The following is a 15,398-nucleotide window of genomic DNA, read 5'->3' as shown; positions in this document are numbered from 1 at the left end:
CTAGGATCTGAAGTCCAGTAGCGGGGCGGCTCCGTCTGGAACAGCCCTGGGCTACTGGTTGACTTGGTGTGGCGTCGGCTATGGGGGACCGGGAGCGTCTTTTGTGGTCACCGAGACTTAATTTTCTCTGAAACCTGCTCTGGCGGGACTTCGTTTTCCGAGTCTTTATCTCCCTCTGCCTGGTGCTCTAGTTTCCCTCCCCACCCTTTCCTGTTCGCTGTTTAGCAGTTTCTGTTTTTCTAAGGTCCCGCCCTTTCGGGTAAGAAGAGAAGTGAAGCTGGCGGTCCTGGCGCTGTGTGCTCTGTGCCCCGTCCCGGTTGTGCCCGGGGGTGTTGGGGCCAATCGTAGCAGCTGAGGCGATGCTGTGGACCCCTGTCTTCTTTCACTCCATCCTGACCTTCCTGCCGGAGACCCGAGCCCGTGAGTAGGGACTGGGGGTGCCGCGCTGGGAACAGTTGCAGCGGAAACAGAAACTGGCAGAGGAAGACTCCAGAGTGGGACTAAAGAGCATAGGGAGCTCAAGGGTGACTTTCCAAAAAATCTTGGTGCAGGCGGGCACAGGTGTGCGGTCTGTCAAAGAATGGCATCTACTGCGGACAAGAAGGAGGCTGGCAGATCTCTGAAGGAGGCAGGAAGCCAGTGGGTTTTTTTTGTTTTTGGGGTTTGTTTTTTTTTTGCTTGTTTCTCTCTCTCTTTTTTTTTTTCTGGCTGCGTTGGGTCTTCCTTGCTGCCTTCTTTGTTGCTCTGAGCCTCGCTTTCTCTAGTTGTGGCTTGCAGGCTCTAGAGGGCAGGCTCAGTTGTGCTGCACGGGTTTGGTTGCTCGCAGCATGTGGGATCTTCCCGGACCAGGGGTGGAACCCAGGTCCGCCGCATTAGCAGGTGGATTCTAAACCACTGTGCCACCAGGGAAGTCCCGGGATGTTTCTAGTTTTTCAAAGCTACTTATAAAAGAGAGGCTTGTTGAATATTTTGAAGGGCAAAGCCACAGCCAGAAGCAAGAGTTTGGGGTGGATGGTGTCCAAGATTATAAATCATCTTTCTTTACAATTTAAAGTGTGTGTTTATTTGTTTATGAAGTATGTAGATGTTCCATTGTACCAATACATTATGCACATTATAAAAATTTACAAAAACAGAAATTAAAAAAATGGGATAAAATAAAATATTTTAAATAACGTTTTTATTTATCAGAAGCTTGGTTAATGACAGAGCTGAAACAGATAACACACGCATTCATCTTTTATTCAGATGGAAGAAGTGCTTCATTGATGTACTCAAATGTGACTGATCCAGGAAAACCGCATCCCGAACTATGTAAAGCTCTCCCCACCCCAAGCTATGATTTTTGTATTTTCCTTTATGCAAACTAATGAGAAACCATCCTCTCCAGCCTCAGGTGTTGAACTCTCCAGAGTCTAGAGGTGCACCAAGAAGACCAGATGGATAGCCAGGCTCGTGACTTAATTGCTGAGTAAAATGTTTCTGGACGAGCAAAACTCTATGGAAAGTGAAACAAATTCTTGACATTTATATCTGGCAGCATGAATGTGATGTTGGTTTCACACTTTTTTTTTTTTGTCTCACCTATTTATGAGCAAGAGAGAAAGAGAGATGGGTTTTAATTAAAGCTTTGCTACTAAGCTTCAGTTTCTCACCTCTAACATGGAATTTAAATGTCTATTTTATACAGTTATTAAAAGAATTAAAATAAAACAAAGAAATAATAGCAGACCACAGAGGAAATGCTCCAACACAATGATAATTTTTAGGAAACAGAATTTATTTCTGTGCAAACCTAACTGGTTTGGTGAGGGTGTTTAATGGGAGTATGGTGTGAACATTCACATATTTGTACATTTCCTGCCTGCCTGAATGGACCAAGTCATCCAGGCTATGGCTGCTGGACTGAGCCTTAGAAAGAATAAAGGGGAGCTTGTATTTAGTGTCTTTCATCTTTCTTTTGCTCTTTTTTTTTTTCCTCTCCACAGTCATTCCCTGGAATTCGCTGTCTCTGAACATCTAGCAACCAGCCTTGCTCCCTGTATAGCCCCTGCTCAGGTGCAGGACCACAGTAGGGATGGGCAGAGAACAGGCAGAGGAACTGCTGGCTTGCATATCCATTGTCTGAGTCCTCAGGAAGGACTTCTTAACTTGACTCAACAGATGCTTCTCTATGGAGTCTAGATCTGAGTGGGGTCAGAGTCAGTTCACAGTGAGAGGGACTTGTTCATCAAAGAAGGAGCCCATGCCAAGGGGTAGAAGTGGAGAGGTTCTTCTTAAAAAAGAAAAACAGTACTGTTAAAAGAATAAAAATGATATGAATAAGTAATTTACAGAAGAATAAATTTAATTGGCCAATAAATGTGAAATTATGTTCAACTTCTCTAATTATAACAGAAATAGATTTAAAAATATATATTTTAACTGCCATTTGCAGCAATGTAGATAGACCTAGAAAATATTATGCTTAGTGAAATGTCAGACAAAAAAAATACTCTATGACATCACTTATACATGGAATCTAAAAATTAATACAAATGAATGTATGTACAAAACAGAAACAGACTCACAGACATAGAAATCAAATTTGTGATTACCAAAGAGGAGAGGGCAGAGGGGAGGGACAAATTAGGGGTACTGGATTAACAGATACAAACTACTACATATAAAGCAGATAAGCAACAAGGATTTATTGTACAGCCCCCAAAATTATACCTATTATCTTATAATAACCTATTATATAATCTGCCAAAATACTGAATCACTATGCTGTATACCTGAAGCTAGCACAACATTGTAAAGCAACTGCACTTCAATTAAAAAAAAAAACCACACTTTAATTCTAAAGGAAAGGCCCTCCCAAGTTTTTGTTGACTTTTTAAATAATCTATTGAGTGAAATTTACTTAAGTAATCTATTGAGTGAAGCCTAAACAAACAAATGAAAAACTATATATTCCAATTTCTCCTGTTGATGTGGGTATAAATTGATGACCTTTTTGTGGAGCACTTTGGTACTATCTATTAATATTCAAACTATTTATAAACTTGATTCAACATTTCCATTTAAATTAAGAATTCATAGAAACACTTTCTCTAGTATACAAAGAAATAAATGCAAGAATACTTTTGAGGCATTATGTTTATTAGTGAATAATTGGGAAAAACAGTACTGGAAAAGTTAAATAAAATAAGCCATGTACATACAATGGAATACCATGCTTGTCATTAGAAAAAAAAATACAGTCTATATATATGGACATGGAAATGTGCACATGATAAATTAAAAATAAAAGTTGTAAAAAAAAGTAATAAAAGTTGTAGAACAATCTGAATTGGAAGAAACATTTATTTCAAACTTCCATTCATCTTTACTAATGTATGAATAGGGGGAAAAGGGGGGAAATATAGAACAAATAGTTAATAGTGGTTCTCTCTTGGGTATTATTATGGGGCATTTGTACTTTCTATATTATATATCTGCTACACATGGATTTATGTTCCTACTACCTTTGTAAGGTATACAGATTGTTCACTTATTTCTCTCTCATATACATATGGTGTGTGTATATATATATATATATAATATACATATATATATTTATATATATAGTTGTATATGTACTATATAATTATGTATTTGTGCTAAGTGCTTGTGATGGTTAATCTCATGTGTCAAATTGGCTAGGCCATGGCACCTAGATATTTGGTCTAACACTAGTCTAGATTTTGCTATGAAGTTATTTTTTAGTTGAGATTAACGTTTAATTAAATCAGTAGACTTTGGGAATTCCCTGGTGGTCCAGTGGTTAGGATTTGGCGCGCTCATTGCCAGGACCCCAGGTTTGATTCCTTGTTGGGGAACTAGGATCCTGCAAGCTGCATGGCATGGCCAAAAGAAAAAAAAATCAGTAGACTTTGAAGAAAGTAGATTCCCTTAGGTGATAATGTGGGTAGGCCTTATCTAATCAGTTGAAAGCCTTAAGGGGAAGACTGAGGTCTCCTGAGGAAGAGGGAATTCTGCTTCCAGACTGCCTTTGGACACAAGCCACAACATTGAGTATTCCTTAGGTATCCAGCATGCAGATCTGCCCTGCAGATTTGGACTTGCCAGCCCTCCAGAACTGTGTGAGCTTATTCCTTAAACTAAATCAATCTCTTACTCTGTATATATGTAAATTATCCACACTCTGGCTGTAGAATTTATTCCAATTAACTTTTAGAAAAGACAAATACATCATTTTTCAACATCATGTCCTTTCTTTTTAATACACTTTGTCTATCTGTCAACAAGCTTTCATATTCCCTCATTAAAAAATGTTTTAGGCTGAGCTGTGGGCCACGAATGCACCACTGTCTTCACTTCTTCATCAGAAATGAATCTTCATCCTTGTAGAGCTGCTTTCAGGGGACCAAACAGGTGAAAGTCTGATGGAGCAAGATCAGGACTATAGGAAGGATGCTTTAACACCTCAAAAACAAAGTTTTTGCAGAGTGTCGACAGTGTGGGCAGAAGTCTGCAGACGTGCATTTTCCTGCAAGATCACAACGGCCTGGATAGCAGTCTTATGCGTTTAATCCGAAGTTTAGGCTTCAGCACACTTTTTGAAACCTAAATCTTTTTTCATGCATTATTTCATAGGCAGCACCATGGCTGATTTGCAAATGATTTGCCACATAATCCACTGTCACTTGTCTATTCGACAGAATCATTTCACATGTACACTCAATGTTGTCATCAGCCATGAACATGGATGGGCATCCAACTCCTTCTTGATGGCTAACACTTGTGTGACCTTCCTTGAACTTCTCTATCCATTCATACACACTTCTTCGCGACAAACACTTTCTCCATACTTCACACAAAGTACTCAATAAATAATGTCACCAGGTACACTCTCAGATGACAAAAAAACGCATCACTGCACGTTGCTCTTTTGTGCAAATCACAAGTGGGGCATGCATTTTTACTCACACTGCAGTTACAAATGAACTGATGTAATACGTTCACACCTGCACAGCAGTGACTGGGGAGACAGTAGCCTTGAACAGAAAGTGATGATAAGACAATGCGGCCAACAGAAGTTTTAATATGATCGGAGTGCGGATAATTTTTGACTCACCCTCAGATATGTTTGTATGTGTATACGTACATATTCATGTGTGTGTGTGTGTATTCTTCAAATTCTCTCAATGCATACTCTGTATGGGAATTGAATTCGCTTATGCTGAGGGTTGTAATTGTCTTTTCATTGTTTTCTGTTGTTTGTCGTGTATCTCCTATTAGACACACACGCACACACACTCATTCCCTAGATCCTCACTAAGTAAATTCTGGAGCTTGGTCTGACCCACTGTCTGTCGTTCTTACCTCAGGATCACACTCTCTGCAGTATTTCTACTCAGCTGTGTCTGAGCCAGCTCCAGGAGTCCCTTCATTTACTGCTTTTGGCTTCGTGGACAACCAGCCCTTCATTCGCTATGACAGTGAGGAGATGAAGGCAAAGTCTTCCGTTCAGTGGTTGATGGAGGAGCCAAGTTACTTTGAGGATGAGACGAAGATCTTCACAAGTCGGATGAAGATTTTCCGCTTAAATCTGAGAAACGTGCAGCAATATTACAACCAAACCGTGGGGGATGGTCTGAACAAAGCACTGGCAGAAAAGCAAACAGGTAGGTGCCCGAGAGAAAGCAGAGGGAAGCGGTGCTTGTCACTTCACCCCAATCCCCAGGAGAGAAAGGCCCTCTTGACAAGTGTTCCCATAGGGTCAGGTGTGGCAGGAAAACGTGTGCAAGTTAACACTTGAGGATGAAGGCTGGGCTAGTCTGGTGACAATGGTGTAGGGTCTGTTTGACATGACTTAATAATTAATAAATAGATTAATTAAGCAGTTTTATTGGGTCATGGATATATGCTTGGTATGTCTCTTTTGGGTGCTGGAGGTGTGGGTCCAGAAAATTATAACATGGTGTTTGTCTCAAAGAGCTTACAATTAATATGGGAAGGTACTCTCACTTCCGTGAAAACTTTATTGATCCTTTGTTACATACCAGAGGTGTCAAAGACAGGAACCTCCTTAAATGCCAAATGGGAAGCAGAGAAATAGTTTACTGAGGTTCATAGGTGAGACACCCCAGTGGTCAAAGTTTCGCGAACGAGACAGAATTTTGTATAAAACCTGATGGATGTGTACTATTTAGGTCTATGAAGAAAATAAAAGATGTTCTAAGCAGTAGGAAATTAGGCTGCAGCAAGGTGTGGGGTGGGATTCGGCATAGTGAATTCAGGGGATAAATTGAAATTTAATCATTTCTAGCTAATGGCTCTTGACAGTTCAGTGCTATTGAAACATATTTGTAAAGGGCCTTGAAGGCAAATCAAGGCATAAACCAGTGAAAAGTACAATTCAAGCTGAATACTGAGGCTGTTCAGCTTTTACCAGTTGATCCTTCTAGGAGCATGAATTCAACAAAGGTTTATCAGATGGTTGCTTTACAGGCACTGACATCGTCCCTGCCTTCGAAGGGCTAACAGCATAAGGGAGTGATGAGACACAATAAAGTCAGAGCATGTAAATGTTGGACTAGGAGTTTGAGCTGGGAGACTGTGGGAACCCAGAGGAGAGTGTGGTAAATCCAGGCTGCAGTGATCTCAAATTTCTTTATATTTGACTTTGAAATTCATTCGAGGAATTTTTGAGTAGCTCGGGCTTATTGATGTTATTTGCATTCTCTAGCACCTCGTGTATTAGCCTGCTCGGGCTGCCATAACAAAATACCACAGACTGCATGATATAAGCAACAGAAATTTATTTTCTGACAGTTCTAGAGGCTGGAAAGTCCAGTATCAAGGTTCAGCAGGGTTCATTCCCCGGCGAGGGCTCCCTTCCTGGCTTGCAGTCGGCCACATCCTTGCTTTCCTTGGTGTGTGCACGTGGAGTGAGTGAGAGATCTCCCTATCCCCCAATCCCTGTGGGATTAGGGCGCCACTCTCATGACCTCATTTAAACTTAATTACCTCCTAGAATCTCCAAATACAGTTACATCGAGGGTTAGGGCTTCAACATATGAATATTGGAGGGATAAAGTTCAGTCCACAGCATTCAGGGGAAACTGTACTCAGTACTTTGTGCCCTCCTGTGCTAATGTTGTGTAGTGTGATTCTGTTTTCAGGAACTTGTGCTTAGAATCTGAGACTCTTAGCACAAAAGAGACCTGTAAGATCATAATCTAATCCTCCATTTACACAAGAAAAATGCAGAATGAATAACTGGCCCAAATTACACAGTTTATGGCAAAGTCCAAATCTGTAACTCCCCATCCAAGGCTTTTTCAGTACCTCCTGGAACCAACCATAGACCACACGCCACAGCAGAGCTGACAGCAAGTAAAAGAGATTAATATCAGAAGCTAGTTTTTCTATAGAATGTGAATGTCCTCTCAGGAGAAGATAAGAGATAAGATGGGAAGGTGTGGGGGAGCTGGAACCATGGATGGGGAGGCCTTGGGGGCAAGACTCTGCCTAACTGATGCTGCTTGGTCCCTGGGGCTGGGCAGGTCCCCACACCCTCCAGTTCACCTACGGCTGTGAGCTGTGGCAAGACGGCAGGACCACGGGGCACTGGCAGTACGGCTATGATGGTGAGGACTACCTGAGCTTGCATATGGACCCTCTGCAATACACAGCAGCCACATTCATTGCTCAATACACCAAACGAAAGTGGGAGGCCAGTGGGAACTTCATAGAGAGAGACAAGAACTACCTGGAGAAAGAGTGCATCCTGTGGCTGCGGAGATACTTGAAATTTGGAGGCGAGAGCTTCAACCGCACTGGTAATGACCTCCCACAGCCCATCCACTCAGCCCTTGCCCCATCCCCAGCTTGGGCCATTCTCTCTCCAGAGTGGGGGTGAGGGGGTCTCTTCCAGAACTGACCCAGCACGGGGGGATAAGATATTTACTGTGGGGTGGCTGGGGCCAATGTGCTGATGGTGACTTCCCTGCAAGCCAGAGGTGTGGATTGGGGCGCTTCTTATCTTGAGTCTCCTGGGCAGTGCCATCTGACCCACCCATTCTTATTAGGCCCAGGAAATGACTCTCAGGAGGGCACAGAGCTACTTCATAGAATCTTGGAGGTTTTTCGCCTTTTTGGCACTTTCCCACTAGATACACCTCTGTATCTAGAAACATTGACCACAGGCTTGATAAAAGAGTGGAGAGTCTTTGAAGAGGCTCTTATCCTGGAGGAGAATGTTAGATTGAGTTCCCACACCCTTGTCTTGAACTCGGCTTGGCTTAATATGGGTCCCTCTGCCCTCAGATAGAGGAAGCTCCCTGTCTGCTCCCGGGTTGGCAGCCGAACCATCAGGAGTTGTGGTGTCTTGGTCTTTGGAGTCAATGCTATTCAGCAAGCCCTTGCCTGGGCCCTGTGCTTTGTCTACCACAGAGCCTCCCAAAACACACGTGGCCCACCACACCAGCCCTAATGGGGAGGTCACCCTGAGGTGCTGGGCCCTCAGTTTCTACCCTGCGGAGATCACCCTGACCTGGCAGCGTGATGGGGAGGATCAGACCCATGATACGGAGCTTGTGGAGACCAGACCTGCGGGGGACGGAACCTTCCAGAAGTGGGTGGCTGTGGTGGTGCCTTCTGGAGAGGAGCAGAGATACACCTGCCATGTGCAGCACGAGGGGCTGTCTGAGCCCGTCAGGCTGAGATGGGGTAAGGAGAGGGATGGAGGGTGGGGCTGCTCAGGGAAGCAGAAGCCCTTCTGGAGAACTTCATCAAGGTCACGACTAATGCCTGCGATCTGTCCCTTCCCTTCTCTTTCCTTCCCAGAGCCAACTTTCCTTCCCATCTCCATCAAGGGCAACATTGCTGGTATGGTTTTCTTTCTTGTCATTGGAGCTGTGGTAGCCGGAGCTGTCGTGTGTTTGATGTGCAGGAAGAACCAATTACATAGGGAAGGAAGTGAGGGATCAAAGTTTTCTCATCCTGCTGGGGGTTTCAAGTCCTAGGTAGAAGTTTGCCTGCCACGTTACTGGGAAGTACCATCCACACCTGTGTGCTTACCAAGTCTGGAGATAGCCAAGATAAGGAGCAACCCAAGTGCCCATCAACAGATGAATGGATAAAGAAGAAGTGGTATAGATACATATATAAAATGGAATATTACTCAGTCATGAAAAAGAATGAAATCCTGCCATTTGCAGCATTGTGGATGGACCTACTGAGTGAAATAAGTCAGACAGAGAAAGACAAATTCTGTATGATATCACTTGTACATGGAATCACAAAAATAATACAAATGCATGCATATAGCAATACAGAAACAGACTCACAGGTATAGAAAACAAACTTATGGTTACTAAAGGGGAAGGTAGGGGGAATTAGGGGTATGAGATTAACAGAAACTGCTATACATAAAATAGACAAGCAACAAGGATTTACTGTATAGCACAGGGAACTATAGTCAATAGTTAATACAAGTATTAACCTATAATGGAAAATAATATGAAAATATATATATAACTAAATCACTTTGCTGTACACTTAAAATTAATACAATATTATAAATCAACTATACTTCCATTAAAAAAAAAAACCCCAACAACCCAACACAGAAAAGCCCAGGACCAGATGGTTTCACTGGTGAATTCTACCAAACATAAAGAAGAATTAATGTGGGGACTTCCCTGGTGGCACAGTGGTTAAGAATCTGCCTGCCAATGCAGGGAACATGGGTTTGAGCTCTGGTCTGGGAAGATCCCATGTGGGAAGACATTCGGGAACCTTTTTGAAACCTTGAAAATGTTGAAGTATGTGGGCCGAGCGATGGGATTCAGAATGTCCTGCTTGAGCAGTGGAGGAGCTGAGGGTGCGGGGCGTGGAGACTAATATCACCCTGTTTGGCCCTGAAGGATGGCTGGTTAGCCAAAGACGGGTAAGATTCCTCAAGGGAGGAACAACCTAAGACAGGCACAGTCGCAGAGGGGCCAACACGGGTGGGGCACAGACCCCCAATATCTGAGAGAGGTCTCCTGCCCCCAGGGCTGTTTTGCTCTCCACACCCAGCTCAAATCCACACCTGCTCAGCTCGGACCCAGGAGGCAAACAAGGATCATTGCCCCAGTCATGTGAGGCCTTTGATTGTTTATGAGTGTAACCTGAGAATGTTAGCCCACGAACTCAATAAAAGCAACCTGGGATGAGTCAGCAGGGCTCTTGATCCGAGAGGTCTTGAGCCCCCCGGTCCCACTTTTCTCTTCAGTCTGTGTCTGTGTCTTCTTCAAGCTTGCGGCACCTGTCACTCACCTCGAGTCGCCGAGCTGGTCTCGGCAAGTGGCGCCCAACGTGGGGCTCGAAAGGCTTGAGTGACGAAGGTTCACGGAAAGTGAAATTGATAAAAGTAAAAAATTGGGAAGTGCCGTGAAGCCCCCCAGAGGAGAGTAAGAGGCCTCTGAGAAAATCCTGCCAGTAAGTAAATCTCTTGGGTAGTTTGTGTTCGGGGTAAAATATGGGAAATAAAGTTCAGATTAATATCGACCAGATGTATGCCTGTTACGGCAGCTCCTAAGGGCAGGTGGAGTAAAAAGCAAGTGAAGGTCTTGTAAAAAGCAAATGAAGGTCGATTGTTAAAAATTCTGTAAATAGTTGAGAATATTGTATATAGTTTCCTTCTTTAGGCTAACACTGGGTTTATGTACTTAGGGATAAGGTTGGGAGCAAACTTAAAAAATTGCATTCTAAAGGGACTCCCGTACCAGGTTCTGTTTGGTCAAATGTGGTCTCTGATTAAGTCAGTATTAGAGCCTCTATTAGAGCCTCTATGGGCTCCTGAGGGCTCAAATGATAGCTTTGATGAAGAAGCCCGTCCGTCAGAGGACCGATGGGCATGTGCGGTGCCAAACAAAACTGAAAAACAAAAGGGAATACAAATGGCTGAGGGATTAAGACCCTCGGCTCCCTCACCTGTGGAGGAGGGCAAACTTCCTATACTGCCCCCTCCTCCACCCTCTTTAATGCCGCCTGGGGGAGCTTATGCCTTTCCTGTGTCTATAGGACACTCAGTTTTATCACCCTTACAGAAGGGCATTTTGCAGGCTAGACAAGAGGGAGATCTGGAAGCTATGCAAATGGCATTTCCAGTAACTGTTCATGAAAGGGTGGCACCTGGAGTGGATCCTAATAATCCCAATGGAATTTATGAGGCAGTACATGAGCCAATACCCTTCAAAATATTGAAAGAATTGAAACAAGCAGTACAAAATTATGGAGTAAATTCTCCATTCACCATAGGTATCATACAGGGAGTAGCCGAAGGCTCTCGTTTGATTCCAGCTGATTGGGCAACGTTGGCTCGTGCAGTACTAGCCCCGGGAGAATTTTTACAATTCAAAACCTGGTGGTGTGATCATGCTGAAACTATGGCAAACCACAATTGAGCAAGGCAGATTCCTATCTCCTTGGATCAATTGATGGGTAGTGGAAATTGGGGCAGAGTTCAAGATCAGATTCTGATGGAAGATCAGGCCATAGAACAGGTGAGACATTGTTGCTTAAGAGCCTGGGAGAAAATAGAAGCTAAAGGGCAAGCTCCTGTCTCTTTTCAAAAGATCATGCAGGGGGCAAAAGAGCCCTATACTGAATTTATTGCCAGATTACAGGAGACTATCAAGCAGCAGATCACTAATGCTGAGGCTGCTGATACTGTTTTGCAATTATTGGCCTTTGAAAATGCGAATACAGATTGTAAGAAGGCCATTGGACCTATGAAAGGAAAGGGAACATTAAATGATTATATTAGAGTGTGTCAGGGAGTGGGAACTGAGAGCTTTAAAGCAACAATGATGGCACAAGCTATGGCTGGACTGAAAATAACCAATTTCCAGGGAAATGCTTTAACTGTGGTAAACAAGGACATACAAAGAGACAATGTAGGAAGAGAGTGGATAGAAGGGCTGTTAATTTTCAAGATAATGTAATCAAAGGGCAAAAACAGCCTGGACTTTGTCCAAGATGTGGAAAAGGATTTCACTGGTCAAGCCAGTGTAAATCTAACTTCCATAAGGATGGAACCCCTTTGTCGGGAAACTATCAACGGGGCTCACTCCTAGCCCCGCAACCAAAGGGAGCCTATCAGATCTAGAAACAGACAGAAGTGGCCCAATACTCCGCAGTGCCATGGAATTATCACCAGCCACAGCAGGCAGCGCAGCCTTAGACCTTCCTTGTGCAGAATCTATTATTATACTGCCTGGAGAAACTCCAACATTGGTCAGAACAGGAATTACTGGACCTTTGCCAAAAGAAACCGTTGGCTTAATACTAGGAAGGTCTGGTTTAACATCAAAAGGAATTAGAATTCATACTGGAGTAATTGATAATGATTATGCTGGAGAAATTAAAGTGATGATATCAACTTCGGTTCCATGGAAAGCCCATCCAGGTGATAGAATAGCACAGTTGCTTATTCTGCCATATTATAAGATTGGCAATAGTACAAAAGTAAGGAGAACGAGAGGCTTTGGAAGCACAGGAGAGGCTGGAGTTTTCCTCTCTGAAAAAATTTTAGAAACACGCCCGACGTGCTCAGTAACTATAAATGGAAAAGCTTTTAGAGGATTAATAGACACAGGTGCTGATGTTTCAATTATAAGCAGTAATCATTGGCCTTCTCGCTGGCCTACTTGTCCTGCAGACATTACAGTGGTAGGTTTAGGTAGAGCTCATGGCTTGCAGCAAAGTGCTAAAATATTGCCTTGTATTGGCCCAGATGGGCAGCCAGCCCACTTACAACCCTATATAGCAGACCTTCCCATTAATTTATGGGGAAGGGATTTATTGCAACAATGGAAGGCTGAAATCCACATCCCAACGTTAGATACTTATAGTATGCAAAGTCAAGAAATGCTGATAAATCAAGGATATCAGCCAGGGTTAGGTTTTGGTAAATATCATGAAGGGAAACTATTTCCCATTCCAGCTGAAGGTAATGCAGATAGAGAAGGTCTTGGATATCAGTCTTTTCACTAGTGGCCACTGTTCGTAAAAGCTTACTGCTTCCCCCAGCACCAATCCCATTGACCTGGAAAACTGATACACCTGTATGGGTTGAGCCGTGGCCTTTAACCATAGAAAAGTTAGAAGCTCTAACAGAATTAGTGACTGAACAGTTAGAAAAAGGACATATTGAAGAATCTTTTAGCCCATGGAACTCTCCAGTATTTCCAATAAAGAAAAAAACTGGTAAATGGCGTTTATTAACAGATCTCAGGGCAGTCAATGCAGTTATACAACCAATGGGGGCCTTACAACCAGGCCTCCCATCACCTAATATGATCCCTGCTAATTGGCCTTTAATAGTTATTGATCTGAAAGACTGCTTTTTCACCATTCCATTACATCCCAAAGATAAAGAAAAATTTGCTTTTTCTGTGCCTGCACTAAATAATAAAGAACCTCGAAAAAGGTTTCAGTGGAAGGTGTTACCTCAAGGCATGTTGAATAGCCCTACTATTTGCCAGAATTTTGTTGCTAAAGCCCTTGAACCAGTACGACTAGAATTTCCTAATTGTTATCTTATCCATTACATGGATGATATCTTGTGTGCTGCTCCTAATCAAGATTTACTTACTTCTGCGTATATTAGCATGCAGCTTTGCCTTGATAGAGCAGGACTTAAAATAGCTCCGGAAAAGGTACAAATGCATAGCCCATATCAATATTTGGGCACAATAGTTGATAGAACAACTATTAGACCACAAAAGGTGGAACTGAGGTCAGATCAAATCCAAACTCTTAATGATTTGCAAAAACTCCTAGGAGATATTAATTGGCTTCGCCCATGCATAGGGATCCCCACCTATGCATTGTCTAACCTATTTGCTTTGTTAAAAGGAGATTCAAAATTAAATAGTCCAAGAACTTTAACATCAGCTGCTTTAGAGGAACTAAAACTTGTAGAAAATAATTCATTCTTCTCAATTACAGAGAGTAACTGTTAATCAGCCATTGCAATTAATTATATTACCTTCTCCTCATTCACCTACGGGGATATTAATGCAAAATGAAGGAATTGTGGAATGGTTGTTTTTAGCAAATACTATGGTAAAATCCTTGTCACCTTATTTAGAATTATTAACTCAGTTGGTTCTGAAGGGAAGAACTCGAAGTAAGCATTTAATTGGAACTGACCCTTCACATATAATTATTAATTTAACTACTAAAGAAATTCAGGCTTGTTTCCAAAATTGTGTAAGTTGGCAAATTGCCTTTACTGATTATATTGGGAAAATTGATAGAGAGGCATTTTCGAGCCTCGTCTAAGAATGTGACTCATTTTAATGATGCACAGCTGCTGATATGGTGGCAGGACTCATTGACTAATATCTGGTCATCAGGAAGGTTAATCACATGGGGAAGAGGGTTTGCTTGTGTGTCACCAGGACAAGGCCTGGAACCTGTGTGGATTCCATCTCGGATAGTTAAGCCATATCATGAGCGTTCCAAAGAAACGCCATCTTGAATGGGATATAGAATCTCCGGAGATGAACTTTGTACATTTGTTTTCAGGTTTGAGCTTTGGAGACTAAGTTTACTAATTATGCCATCCCTGATAGACCTTTGTGTGAAATAAAACGGATATGGGCTGACAGACAAGATCAGATTCTTTGGGATGTTTGCCGTGGGACGGAGGGTGTGATACTACTTAATGGTTCCTATGGAACAGTATGAAACTGGTCCCCTAAGGGGTATGCAGTCTCTGATGGTTTACACCAAAAAAACTCCTCCTGCAATCCCTATAAAAGGTTGTGATGGCATATACCAATATTGCCATGCACTCGCCCTATCCCATCTTATGGCTTAGGATTGGATTAATACTTCCTTGGCCTCAATTAGAGAATGGCAGAGCTCAAACAGAAATATGGAAACTTCCCTTAAGTTTAAGAACATTACAAATCTGGAATGGCCATGATGCCGGTGATACATCGGCTGGGATATGGAGCGGATGGTGTCACACTGGACATACAACAATTACAAACTAAAATTCCTGGCATGCAATATGATTTTTGCAGTCTCTACACCAAATTTGCTACTTTACAAAATATAGCTGATGGATTAAAAGCATTGCATCCATTGGATTGGATAAAAGGCATGAATAGCAGTCTCCTAAGCATTTTGATACTTTTTGTTGTCTTTTAATTATCCTATGTTTAGTTCTCAGGTGCACAGGAGGAAGTCTCCAAGGATTGACGGAAAAAGAAATAACTCGAATAGGCTTATCTTCTCCTACGAAAACAAAAAGGGGGAGATGTGGGAAGACATTCGGGAACCTTTTTGAAACCTTGAAAATGTTGAAGTATGTGGGCCGAGCGATGGGATTCAGAATGTCCTGC

General features: G+C 42.6%; 1 protein-coding gene across 1 annotated transcript in view; it reads left to right on the top strand.

Annotated features, from left to right (window-relative positions):
- The window catches only part of LOC130832032 (HLA class I histocompatibility antigen, alpha chain G-like), a 32,372-nt gene extending 21,929 nt beyond the window's left edge, over nt 1-10,443 (top strand). Inside the window, exons 2-6 of the mRNA XM_057700572.1 lie at nt 245-420; nt 5,376-5,672; nt 7,557-7,832; nt 8,446-8,721; nt 8,839-10,443. Of these exons, the coding sequence (XP_057556555.1) occupies nt 360-420; nt 5,376-5,672; nt 7,557-7,832; nt 8,446-8,721; nt 8,839-9,017 (1,089 nt within the window). The 5' untranslated portion in view covers nt 245-359 and the 3' untranslated portion in view covers nt 9,018-10,443. The remainder of the gene's footprint in view (nt 1-244; nt 421-5,375; nt 5,673-7,556; nt 7,833-8,445; nt 8,722-8,838) is intronic.
- Nucleotides 10,444-15,398: the final 4,955 nt, after the last annotated feature.

This window comes from Hippopotamus amphibius, chromosome 11 (assembly GCF_030028045.1).
Source record: "Hippopotamus amphibius kiboko isolate mHipAmp2 chromosome 11, mHipAmp2.hap2, whole genome shotgun sequence".
Taxonomy (NCBI): domain Eukaryota; kingdom Metazoa; phylum Chordata; class Mammalia; order Artiodactyla; family Hippopotamidae; genus Hippopotamus; species Hippopotamus amphibius.
This window is presented reverse-complemented; position numbering and strand designations above follow the sequence as displayed.